Here is a 13205-nt window from a genome sequence, read left to right as displayed (position 1 = left end):
TACACGGAGACATGTACTCCTGCCTTCATCATCCATCTGACTCAACTAGCCAAAGGTGATGTAAAAACTGGAGTGAAAAGTTCCTGGTAACGGATTTGATCATTGCAGGTCGTCTCATAAAATGTTAAGCCTCTATCAACACAAAACAGAACACTATGTTACTGTAATAATTTCCAGTCAGTGACAAAGGGTGTAGCAGGAACAGAAGTAGAAAGGTGGGAATACACAGATCTGCGAAAGACTTCAAAGAAGAGACTCACTCAGGGGTTCCTCTATTCGCTTGCACTGATGTGCATTAGGGCCCGTGTTCTCAGTTGATGTTTCCAGCAAGCATGTAAACAAACGTTCTAGTTATTTTTAGCACTGCAGTCTCCAAAGCTCAGCTCGACTAAGGCAGAATTGCTCCTGTTTTCTAACAGCCTAGGACAACCAGAGACTCAAGCTTGTCTATCCAACATGAACCTAAAAGGCTTCATCCTACCCCCAGCTGAGGGCAAACGCAGTATGAATTGGATTCGTTCTCGACACAAAACTCTCTGCCACCCTCTCTCTGCCAGACAACACGGGTACACCAGACTACCTTGTCCCAAAAATCAACATGACTGTGACACAGGCGTTGCTTAGAGCACAGCCCTTTCGAGGCTGGGAGCCCAAACGTTTCACGGAAAACACACACCAACAGCTTTCCTCAGCATACGGACAGTGACTCTGGAACACCCCGGACGTTCATGACGCCATTTGGGAAAGTTCCGAACCCGCACTCTATTATCCTGCCATCGTATACCATGTACCTTTCCTCCCAATCCAACCCAGCGTTATGCTCATTATTTGTTTGCATTCAATGCCTTGAATTCTAATTGTAACCACACATCTATCCTCCCCTTTACTGCCATCTGAACCGTGAATAAAATAAAAGGGTGCATTGCCAAGAAAAACAAGACAAGACGGTACCAGCTCTTCCTCCTGAAGAAAGCGAATCCCATACAACTGAACCCAACATCTTGATTCTTTCTCTCGCAGAAAGAGGCAGTGCTCTACTTAATGGCCTCTGTGACACTACACTTGCACCCCCAAAAGGCATTGTTTACGCTGCAGCATTCCTTATAAACAGCTTGAAATTCACTGGGTGGCTCTCCAGGCTGGTATCATCTTTAAGACAATCAGAAACCTCCCCCATATCCTAGGCCAGAAGTTGTCCCTCTCAGGTTGTTATAGTCGTGTTAAGAGCCAAGACATCGCTAGATTTGAGATTATGAAATAAATAATGAAACACCAATGATCCGGAAAACATCCCCACCAACATCTGAGGGGCTCCAATTCTCCTGCAATTCAGAAAGAAAATAGAAACCTCTTTTTTAAGAACACTTGCACTTTTCAGGATAGGAATTTGTGATTACTTACCACAAGGTTAATGGTCAAGAATCTAAATGAAGGCTCAAGCCCTTTGCTCAGCACTCCGTTGCTCCCCAGAAAGGTTTGTGCACTATGAATACCAAATAGTTCAACCGTCCATCCTGATATTCTAGCATCACCAGTACTGCCTTAAAAGGCAATGTTCTGCCCGGTACTGAGTACCTGCACTTCTTCAATTTTAAAGGGGGGCCACCTGCACTAATCGGCCATGCTGCAATATATTTAATGGGAGAGTACTGCCACTTCTCAGGCGCAAACAGTTACTCTCAGAGTACAAGCACCTCAATATTTCCATTTAAAGCACTGCTTGAAAGAGTGAACTAGTACTCTTGTTCCAAATGGACTTCCATCGAGCAAATTTCCTTCCACCAGCAGCCCTACCAGCAGATTTTTCTTCCCAGATACAAACTGCACACCTTAAAAAGACTGACATCACATAACTGGTCGTGGACATTTAAAATCATAAAATATCCCATTCCTGCTATACACTCTGGTGACTTTCAACATCATTACATAAGAATAATTTGCCAAATTGCTTGGTGTCTTTTAGCTCATACCCCTTTTTCCCCTTACAGATTAAACATGATGCTGCTCTGCATAGGGCTATTTCATGTTATACTATCCCACAGAGGGCATCACGGGGATTTTGATGTATTTGTCCTTTAGGCAGATACCTACACTGAATGCTTATTGAGCTTTCACTCCTCGATCAAGCTGGGTCTTCTACAGATCATGCTAATTTGAGAGTGTAGGAAGCTGGCTCTGTATATACTATATTAAAATAAGATATAGTGTGCACAGAGTCCAGGGGTTCCCCAGAGGCTTAACAGAGGCTAAAGTAGATAATACTAATGCTCTCTTTTGTGGTAGTGTGGTCGAGCAGTTAGGCTTATCAGAAGGTAGTGCAAAGCATTTGTTGTACACACACACAGACAATAGAAGAAGCACACACTCAATGTCTTAACTCCAGACCAATTATTTTTATATAGCAAAAATATATTTTGTTAATTTATTTCTAGAACCACAAGATTCAAGTTGCACGTAAGTACATGAATAAGTATTCAACATATGTATTAATACCACTTTGATTAGAATTGGAAAGTTGTAGTTTTTGAATAAATGGCAATAATCTATTTTAAAAGTTGACAGTACAATTTTCATGTTAAACCCAAACACCCACCACCAGCAACATGGGGCCGGCTGGGTGCAGAGGTCAAAGATGAGGCAAATTTAACATAGGCTCCTATGGAGACTGGGGGCACTCAGAATCATGCCTGCTGGCAGGTAAGTACCCGCATCTTCAGAGGGCAGACCAGGGGCATTTAGACGAGCGGGGTGGGTGGGCGTCCCATGTCAGCTCCAAACACACACCCTTAGTGGCGCAGGGGCGGCCGGGTGCAGGGTGCAAACGCAGCGTCGGGCTCCCAATGCTTTCCTATAGGGGGACCCCGGAGGTGACTTAGAGGCTGCAGGCTGGGTCCAGTGGGTCGGTTCCGGGAAACCAAAGGCTGGACAAGGAGGGGGGCCGCCTGCTGGACTTTGCTGTACCGAAGGTCTGATTCCCCAAGGCCAGGGAGCTGCAGCTGAAGGGGTACCTTTTGGCGACAGGAATCTTCATCCGGTTCTGTTGTGGTCAAGGGGATTCTCCAGATTCACACTGCAGGCCTCGTTGTGGTGGACAGGAGGTCAACCCAGAATGGGCACATTCTCGGAATCGAGTGGGGACCACCTCTATTCGGTTGGGCCACCTGGACATGGGCCATGGGCGTTGGGTGCAGAGTGGTCAGGACTCGCAGATCCTGGGAGGCTCTGGAGTCCTTAGATGAAGTTTCTTCTCGGACAGGGCTGCTGTCCTCGGGAGTTCTTGGTCCTCTGTGATGCAGACATTCCTCTGAAGGCTTCTCAGTGGTCGCTGGACCTGCAGGATGCGTCGCTTTCTTTTGCAAGGCTTTTGAAGTTGGAGACAGGCTGGTAGGGCTGGGGCTAAGTCATTTTTAATCTTCCGTCTTCTCTGCCGGGTTTTCAGCTTAGCAGTCCTTCTTCTTTCTTCTTGTGAGGTTGCCAGGAATCTCACAAACTGGGTTCAGAGGAGCCCTTAAACCCAGGAATTGGGGGCGTTACAGGGGTCAGAGGGCAGTAGCCAATCGATACTGTCCCTGAGGGTGGCTACAGCCTTTCTGTGTCCACTCCCTTTGGGGAGGGGGGACCCAGACCTAACCCTATTGGTCCCTGTCCTCCAAACTAAGGTGGAGGATTTTGCAAGGAGGGGGTCACCTCAGCTCTTAGGGGTGGTCCCAGCTGAGGTGGTCACTCCTCCCTGCTGTCCCTAATTTTACCGCCGGAGTTGCCACCAAAAGTGGGGCTTTGTCTGGGGGGTGGACAACTCCACTAGCTGCAGTGCCCTGGGGCATTGTAACAAGAGGCCTGAGCCTTTGAGGCTCACCATCAGGTGTTACAGTTCCTGTAGGGGGGAGGTGTAAAGCACCTCCACCCAGGACATGCTTTGTTTCTGGCAACCAAGAGCATAAAGGCTCTCACCGCATGTGGTCAGAAACTCGTCTGAAAGTGTCAAGCTGGCACAGACTGGTCAGTCCTGCACTAGCAGTTTGGCTAACATACAGGGGTCATCTCTAACATGCCTTCTGGGTGCATTTCTCAATAAATCCAACACTGGCATCAGTGTGGGTTTATTGTGCTGAAGTTTGAAACCAAACTTCCCAGTATTCAGTGAAGCCGGTATGGAGCTGTGGAGTTCGTAGTGACAAACTCCCAGATCATATACTCAATATGGCCACACTGCACTTAGAATGTCTAAGAATGGACCGAGACACTGTAGAGGCATATTGCTTATGCAGCTATGCCCTCACCTGTGGTATAGTGCACCCTGCCTTAGGGCTGTAAGGCCTGCTAGATGGGTGAATTACCTATGCCGCATGCAGTGGTTTGTGGGCATGGCACCCTGAGAGGGATGCCATGTCAACTTATCCTTTTCCTCCCCACCAGCGCACACATGCTGCAAAGGCAGTGTGCATGTGCTTGGTGAGTGGTCCCCCAGGGTGGCATAATACATGCTGCAGCCCTTGGGGATCCTCCCTGGCCACAGGGCACTTGGTACCATGGGGACCTTTTACAAGGGACTGACCTGTGTGCCAGGGGTGTGCCAATTGTGGGAACAATGGGACAGATTTGGGAAAGAACACTGGTGCTGGGGCCTGGTAAGCAGGATCCCAGCATACACTCAGTCAAGTTGGCATCAATATCAGGCAAAAAGTGGTGGGATGGGGTAAAGGGCACTTTCCTACAGACCGGCAGCAACATATCCTGTGGTAAGGCCAGAGGAGTTTTTGCCAAAGTTGTAACAAGTTTTGGGAAAACAATTAACAGTGTATTTTGACAAGGCAGCCAGTTACAAATAGAAAAGGAAATATGCAAACAGCTACAGAAAGTCATAGTTGAACTAATATGTGGACTCACTTCATGGGCCTCCCCAATTGTTCCCATGCCCAGGATGCAGCCCGTGGACTAATAAGATATTGCGTGGATATGAGACAATCCAACACAGCAACAAAAACAGAAAGGAATTCAGCTCCTCGCACACGAGTCATGCTTCACATGTACATGGAGACCTCATATTCAGCTAGAAATGAAAGAATCCTCCAGGCACATTAGGATGGTTCCAATCCCACATCTGATGTTTCACCACCATACGGGTCTGAATTGTGGCATCTCGTCTGTGAATGAAAAGCTTTGGAAAAAAAAATTGTCACATACCAACCAGAGATACCGTGATGAGATTTAGCTTTCCTGGCTAGACTTCGAAAGCACAATTGGCAAAGTCTGCAGTGCTCTTGTTGAAACATAACTTACCCTTAATTGAGACGTGTGCTCAAAACAAACCTTAGCTGAACATTTCTGGACATATATTCTTGAGTGAAATAATGCAACTAGATTTAGAAAAGGTCGAAGCCCTCTACCTCCCGTGTCCCTTCCTACAGCGCCAGATACATTTGAGCCTTTCCCTTTTGCAGTGCTATCATTGCTCACAAAATGAGGGCAGAGCTACACTAGGTCTAGAGAATGAGCGAAAACATTCAATATTAACAAGCTTTGCATTTTCGGAACCTACTTTGACCCAGCACTATGAAAGGAGATCACAGTGGATACCAGGTCAGCAGTTATTCGTACTCGACATGAACAGGGTATACATTTGCTTCGATGTATTGTTGCAGACGTCAGAGCCTCATGGATTTAGACAAGTTCTATTGCCAGGCGTGAACACTTTTCACATTTTTGTTGGTGCAGATGTCATGAGCAATCCTATATTGTATGCTACAAGTAGCGGGACAACTGTTGCAGGAGTCGTAGAATCCTACCAGTACCCCGCCTTGTGCTCACCATGAGACAGTGCAGAGGTGAGTCCACACCCTAAGCCTACCTCCCAACAGTGCCAATCACTGGCAGAAAGCAGCCATCTGAGGTTCAACACAGACATCCGCCTAAAATACCTCACTTACTAGAATCAAAACAAGAGGGAGTGAGAAGATTGACAGGGAATCACCCCTACTTCCCAACTAAACATCATCAATAAATGTGAAAAGGGGAGGCGGCCCTCGAAGGTTATGTAAAAAATACCCCACACCCATGGACAACCTATCCCTCTCCAACCAGACACCAATCAAGTGTTTTTAATGACTCACACCCACTGTCAGAGGCATGCTTCATCGTAGAGTCCTTGTCCCGGGACCGCCTTACATCTAGAAGGAGGTTACTTTTAGGTGTGAATGCCTGGTGGATTTACTTGACAAATGTGTGACAACAGGAACCACCAGCCTTCCCCTGTCCTCATGAGGTATAATAAACGGTAATTTCCCAATACCTCAATGTGGGATACGTACGGATGATACCTCACTGTAGGTCTGTATACCTGTACGACTGGCAAGCATTGTTTGATGGTTGACTACCAAAAAGGGTGGTGGATCATTATAATGAAGAAAAAAAGGTGTATACGTTTACACAACATAAGCGGTCTGATTCAGAACCTCCTGATGAAAGCCACAAGACTGATGCAATAAGGTGGCTAAAAATGTGTTGACCCAGTGACCCTTGAGACAGAATCCCTCATTAAGTGTCATACCAACAAGTAAACTCTAATTAAAATAACAGATGCCTTAGGTATTTTTAACCTTAGGATTCGTCCCAATAAATCAAAGAACTCCCATGTCTTACAAGGTAGGAGAGCGTTCAAGGACAATAGGTCCCGGCACGAGGAGTCTATGATGAAGCATGCCTATGATAGAGGGTTAATAGTCCTTATAAAACTCTGATGGGTGTCTAGTTAGAGAGGAATAGGTTGTCCTTGGGTGTAGGGTCAGTAGAGCATTTTTACATACTCTGTAAGGATCGCCATCCCCTTTTGTTGATTGATAAAATACCCCACCTCCAATGAAATCTCCCAGCTGAGTGACTCTCAAGAGCCATCATACCAGCCCAGATAGCAGAGTGTGCTCTGTAGAGACCAGGCATTGCAGCATGGTGTTAGGGAGCTTGCTGGAGTCTCCAAGCTGGCTTTGATGATCGGGTACAAAGTGGCGATTCGTGAGTACATCTAGTATTTGTTGAAGGAGGCTGACAATTCAGGGAATCGGATGGAAGGCATACTATGTGCTACAGCAATAGAACGGAACCAAAAAGAGCACTCATTTTTCCACCTATTCATCTATCCATGCACTTCTTCAACTGTTCATAACTCTAAAGTCAATCACCGATTAATCCATCCACGAAAACACTTATCAATCATTCATTCCCGTAGTGAACCATTCTCGCATTCACTCACTGACCAGTGGCATAACTAAACTTAAAGGGGCCACCTGCAAAGTACCTATAGGGGCCCCACTTCCTCCAGGACCCAGCCAGGGGTCTGCCGCCTGTGCACAGTGTAGTGTGCTGAGGGGGGGGGGGGGAGGGACTGCAGCAAGAGGGCCCTCTCCACACCGCGGGGCCTTCGTTACGCATCTGCCACTGACCCATCCACACAATCATAAACACAGACTAGACAAATAACGGAGAAGCAGTTCGTTAAAACAAAATCAAACCCTTATAGCCTTGTTAGTGCTTGTTCTGGACATGTTTAGAACAGTTTAGAGCTTTACACAGGATCTTTAGGTATGGTGTGACAGCATAACTGTCTGCTAGACATATTGTTACCAATTATTAAAACATATATAGAGTTAACTGGCTCCATCCAAAGAAGCATTATTCTCTAATCTTTTGCGATTGGTTAATTGGCATATCTGTTTGTCTTAAAGGAGGCGCTTCCATTGGAATGCATTAGCAATTATAATAAGCAGAAATGCACTCAGTGATCCAGTTGTTTTGTCACACTCAATTCTATGCATTCTACATACATTCTATACACAAAACAATCCTTTTTGTTGCCCTTTTCCCGTTATTGGGAAAGCCAGTAAGACAGGCTTTAATATCATAAACAACATTTGTGAATGCATATGTTTAAACGCTTTCACATTAAAGGCAGACCTATCTGCTTTGCAGTGTTTCTTCATGGTTTATGCCACTGGGTGTGCCCAAGCTGAAAAGGCAATCACACATTTCAGGTAGGTCACTAAACAAAAGGAGCTCAATTTTTACGTGTATGTCATTATCTTTACTATTTTTCCAATCCAATATGAGAGAGGGATGTAATGTTTCATTCTTAACACGTACTACAAAAATTAGCAACATTCGAACTTGGTATACGTAATATTTTATTATTCACCCACTCTCCTGGAAGGAGAAAGAAAAAAATAAAACGTACACGTTATTAAAGGGCACTAATCAATTCAATCTTTTTAATGCATTTAGGCTCATTAGAAAGCAATTTAGCAAAGAATTTCTACATTGGTCTTGTTTTATAAATTCACTTTACGATCTTTTAGTAGTATATTTAATCAGTGCTACCGACCTGAAGCAATATCATGAGATTTCTGGGCTTAGAAAACGACACTGAAGTACTTTCCTGTGCATGTAAACTATGTACTATAGAAGTTAAAAACCGTGGTGTTTGTCAGAAGCTTGGATTAGCCTTGCTGATCCTGTTACCTACTAATGAGATGCAATGCCACCCTTTAAAAGGGCCACCCTTCACCTTTTGTTGAACACACAAGCAATTGGCTTAACAAACTGAACTGATTCAGATTCCTAACAGCATGATTGGTTTAAAGTGATCAGGTATAGCTTACCGCGGTGACAGCCACAAAGAAAAACTATTGTATCAGTGCAAGAGATGTTTTAACGCGATTTGTTTTTCATAAATAGAGATGAACGCCAAAAATGGCTTTTGGTCCGTCCAGCAATGCAGTTCATGAAGGTTGGGGGATGTATATTGCCTCGGTTTACATATTAGAAACAGTGAACAAAGGCTTAATTTTAACCCCACAAATGTACCCTGAAGTTTGCCAACGTATATTCCTGCGGGTTAGTTGGAGGTAGCAATGGTCCGCTGTCCGCTAGCCAGTTTTCCAAACGGGAACTTTTTTTCACCAAGGCATGCAAGGGTCAGGACAGTCCCGCAGATACGCTTCCAGCTTGCCTTCAGAAACTGACATCATTGTCGTATATGTAGTCAGCTAAGGAAAGGGAAAAAAATACACTTGGTATAACATGGTAAGGCATTCAGGTGCCAAAAGACTGGCCAAGATCAGCAAACCAAATGAACCGAGATTTAAGTACACACACACAAACACCGGTACTGATTCACAGACTGCTGCAGTTCATTTCTAAAACTGAAAAACGAAGCTGCTTAGGAGATTCCTAAAGTTTTGCAAAAAAAACCGACTTTCTTTCATTACGCATACTAAAAAGAAGATCCAGGAAACGTGCAACATATGAAAACGTTACTCACCTCCAACACGGATCTCGAACATGGATGCCTTTGAAAGATTCAGACGACTACAAGCTCTTACCACTCAATGGTGTCTCTCGGAAAGCATGAAAACTGGTCTCACTTTGTTTTGCAGAATACCGAGTTTTAAAATTGTTATACCAAGTACTGCATATCGGCTGAAAGCCGAGGAAGACTTCTAAGATGATCACATGTAAAGTAAGAGACTTTAGTAAACTCAAATTATCCTCCAGGCAAGACAGAGATAGATCATGAGTGGTGCAGAGAGAAAAGTTATAGGTAAACCGTGAGTCATCTAACTATTGCATTAAATCCCCTTGTCATTACTGTACTGTAGTGGATTGGAGTGCTGCCATTCACTTGAAACAACGAGACCATACTGTAAACTACAACCCAAGATCGCAGTTGGAGTACTTAAAGAGCTACTGATCTACCAGGCCAAAAGTTTCAGGATTAAATTTGGTGAAGAAAGAACTAAAGGATCCTTACTTCACGATTGCGACAGATGTGGCGGGTCAGGGTCATCTTAAGTCAAGATGGGAAGAGCAATTAGAAATCTACAGGATGCTTGCTCCACAATTTCGATAGATGTGGAGAGTCAGGGTTATCGACTGTTTAGATGGGAAGAATAATTATATCAGTTTCAATGCCTACGATCCGGACTTTTATCAACCTCTGGGGTTTTACGAAGGTTTTGAAACCGGTAGTGAGGTTTTTAAGGGACTGAGGTGTAAGAATAACTTACTAAGACAACATTGTTATAATAAGTCATAAAGAGGGGATATTAAAAGGACATTTGGTTATGGTGAAGAGCCTTTTAGAAAAAAATGCTTTCATTGTGAATCAGAAGAAATCTTTTTTCTCAACATTCCCAGATCGTGGAGGTTTTCAGCTTCACAATAGATAAAGCGAAAATTTGCTTCAGTTAGCAGCAAGGAAAGATAAAATTAATAAAGCGAGATTTAAGACTATGAAGAAAAGACAGGAAGTGACCTTGAAAGAGTTGGCTTGTGTAACTAGTACTTTGTCTTAATCAGCTCAGGCAATTTTTCCAAGTGCCTTACATTTCAGGGTTTTACAGTGTTTAATTAATCAGGGTTTAGCCAAATTTGTCTACAGCACACAACAGAATTTAAGGCAGAATATTTATCAGGGAAGGAGAATGTGATAGCCGATTAGAGTTTGCACCATTTAATAAATTACAGCAATAGCAAGTTGAAAAGGGATATTTTTCTGAGAACAAAACAGTGTCTGAGTCAATTTGAGGAGGATTTTTTGATTCCCGTTTGACTTTTCGGAGAAAGAAATATGTCTATTGAAGACCAGTTATGGGGACATTGGTATTAGACACATTCAATCAGAACTGAAAAAAATGAAAGGTTATGCTGTCTTTCCTTTTGCAATGATTCGGTGGGAATTGGTACAGCTAGGGAGACGGATGTCAAATAATTGTAGCAGACCCATTTTTTGAAAATCTCAGATTTGGTCCCCATCAGTTACAGAGATGGCTGCTGAAATTCGTTCTGTTTCAGTCTTGCACAAGACAGTTATAGGTGTAAAACGGGAAGAACATCCTTAACATAAGTCAGATGTGCTCCGCCTTCTCATTTGGAGAAATTCAGGAAGTTTCACAGAACTTTCTGAAGAGGCTTCAGAATTTGTCAATGAGTCATGGGCTCAGGGAATGAAAGAGGTATGAGAATGACAGGAATGCCTGGTTACGTTAGTGCTTGGCAAGGGATCTGGATCCTGTGAAAGCTTATGAGATAGAAGTTGCAAATATCTTGGCAGAATTGTTTGGGAAAGGCTTGAGTTATAGGACAGTTAATTGCTACAGGTCCGCTAGAGCAGTGAGACATTTCCAGTTGAAAGGTATATCAGTAGGTAAAAGTCCTTTGATTTGAAGAATAATGGAAGGAGTTCAGTTGAAGAGACTTCCAAAGTCTCACTTGAGAGTCTTTCGGAAGTCAATCTAGTTTTCAAATAATTTGAAGATTAGCCAGTGAATGGGTATTTACCTTTAAAAGTTAACATAGAATTTAGCTACTATACTTTATTTGATTTCATTTATAAGGGTTTTGGATAAGAAAGCATTGGACTTGAGTAGTATGCTTTATCAATCAGATGGAACATTTTTCAATATTTGGAGAAGGACTAAGACTATGTCAGAACAGATATTTTATACAAAATTTGAGGTGTTCCCACAATTCTGTGTGGTATGATGTGTTAAAGTATATGAATTAAGAGTGCAGGAAAATAGAAGTTCAGGTTAGTTAATTGTTGTTTTCGTATGAGTAAGGAAACTGCCTTTTTGCAGCTTCCCCGCCCCAACGTTTTGTCCCCATTTGGACTATTAGCTGCTGTTTTTGTGACTCAGACTGTGCACTGAGGCCTGCTAACCAGAACTCAGTGCCCCTTACAAAGTTGGGATAGGCTGACTTACTTATAAGTCCCTACTATATGGTACCCAGGTTACTCAGGGCATGTAAGGCACAGTGTCCACTCGGAATTGCAGCACTGACTGTGCCACCCAGTGTGTGACAAAGTACAAAATGGCTCCCAGCCTACCACTGCAGACTGGAAGGGCAGTTTTAATGCCGCTAGTTATAATTTGCCAGTTAAACCAATGGCAAAGCCCCCACTTACCTTAATATTGTATGTAAGTCTCTCCTGAGGAAGAACTACCGAGCCAGAGGCAGGGAACTATATATTACTAAGTAGAGCATGTATTTTTATATGCCCTAACAACCAAACTTCCAAATGTTTTTTTTTTCCTGTGGAAGAGCTAGTAGCCCCATTAGCTAACGAGGAGTTACCAGCTGATCCCTCAACCCGGCGAGCTTCGGAAAGCGACTACTAAAATGTGTACTTCAGGGTATCCTACTCATTGTGGCATTAAACCCAACTTGATGCCCAAGTCAAATTTAATGTCACTTTTATGGAAAAGCACATCAAGGAAAGTTGCCATTCCGTAGCCCTGTTTGTCCAATGGCCTCACACAGTCATTGGCCACCAGACAGCCTTCTGCTCTCATGGGAAGTAGTGTAAACGACTCCCAGACCCAGGAACAATAGCAGCAGGTTACGAGGAGAGGTCTTACCTCCCCCTAGCAGGAAGTCTCAGGGTGTTGGCCCAAAAGGGGAGCTTCAAAGGTGAAGCTTTTGGTGGGCAAATGGAAATCACAATCCTGAAGGGTTGCTCCTCTGTTCAGGTAGAGAGACTGGAAGCGGGAACAGAGAGAGGTGACAAGTGCCTAAACCAGTTTTCCCGTGGGTATGTATCCCGCAGGTAAACACACCTTTAGGGTAGGCTACCAAGTTCCCAACATCCAAGGTAGGGTTCAGACATCTTGGGAGTGGGCAGAATAGTGCACTCTGGGATTGCTAGATGCCACACATACCCAGAAGTCATCACAGGGTGATAGGGATCCTGGTAGCCCATTGCCTAGTGACCTCGTCATCTCCTTCAAGGGCACTTTCTAGGGATAAATATGGTACCCTGAACCTCAGATCGATATGTAACTGGACAAAGAACCGAACAGGATACCATGCTGACACCTGGACTTGGCAAAGAGCGGCTGCACCATCTGCTGGACTGCACCTACTGCACCTTGGGGTAGCGAAGAGAGGACTCTGTCTTTGTGGCTCCTGGCCTTTGAGAATAGACAATCCTGAGCCCCAGACAAAATAAGTGACTCCAAGGGTCAGTTGACTGACCCTTTGGAACAAGCACCAGGGATATCAAAGCTGAAGCTGCCCAACTCAGCAAGTCATTAGCCATTTCTGGAGCTTCACTGCTGACTCCTGCCAGGCTTCCCAAGAGACCTATCCATGACAGCCAAAAGTTGCACCTAAGCCTGCCGGACCCAGGAGTGTTGTCTGAGTCCAGATTAGTC

General features: G+C 44.2%; 1 protein-coding gene across 1 annotated transcript in view; it reads right to left on the bottom strand.

The window, feature by feature from the left end:
* Positions 1-8154: 8154 nt before the first annotated feature.
* ASAH1 (N-acylsphingosine amidohydrolase 1) overlaps positions 8155-13205 on the bottom strand; it is a 167253-nt gene continuing 162202 nt past the window's right edge. Inside the window, exon 14 of the mRNA XM_069200267.1 lies at positions 8155-9035. Coding sequence (XP_069056368.1) covers positions 8946-9035 — 90 coding nt within the window. The 3' untranslated portion in view covers positions 8155-8945. The remainder of the gene's footprint in view (positions 9036-13205) is intronic.

This window comes from Pleurodeles waltl, chromosome 1_2, assembly GCF_031143425.1.
Source record: "Pleurodeles waltl isolate 20211129_DDA chromosome 1_2, aPleWal1.hap1.20221129, whole genome shotgun sequence".
Lineage (NCBI taxonomy): Eukaryota > Metazoa > Chordata > Amphibia > Caudata > Salamandridae > Pleurodeles > Pleurodeles waltl.
This window is presented reverse-complemented; position numbering and strand designations above follow the sequence as displayed.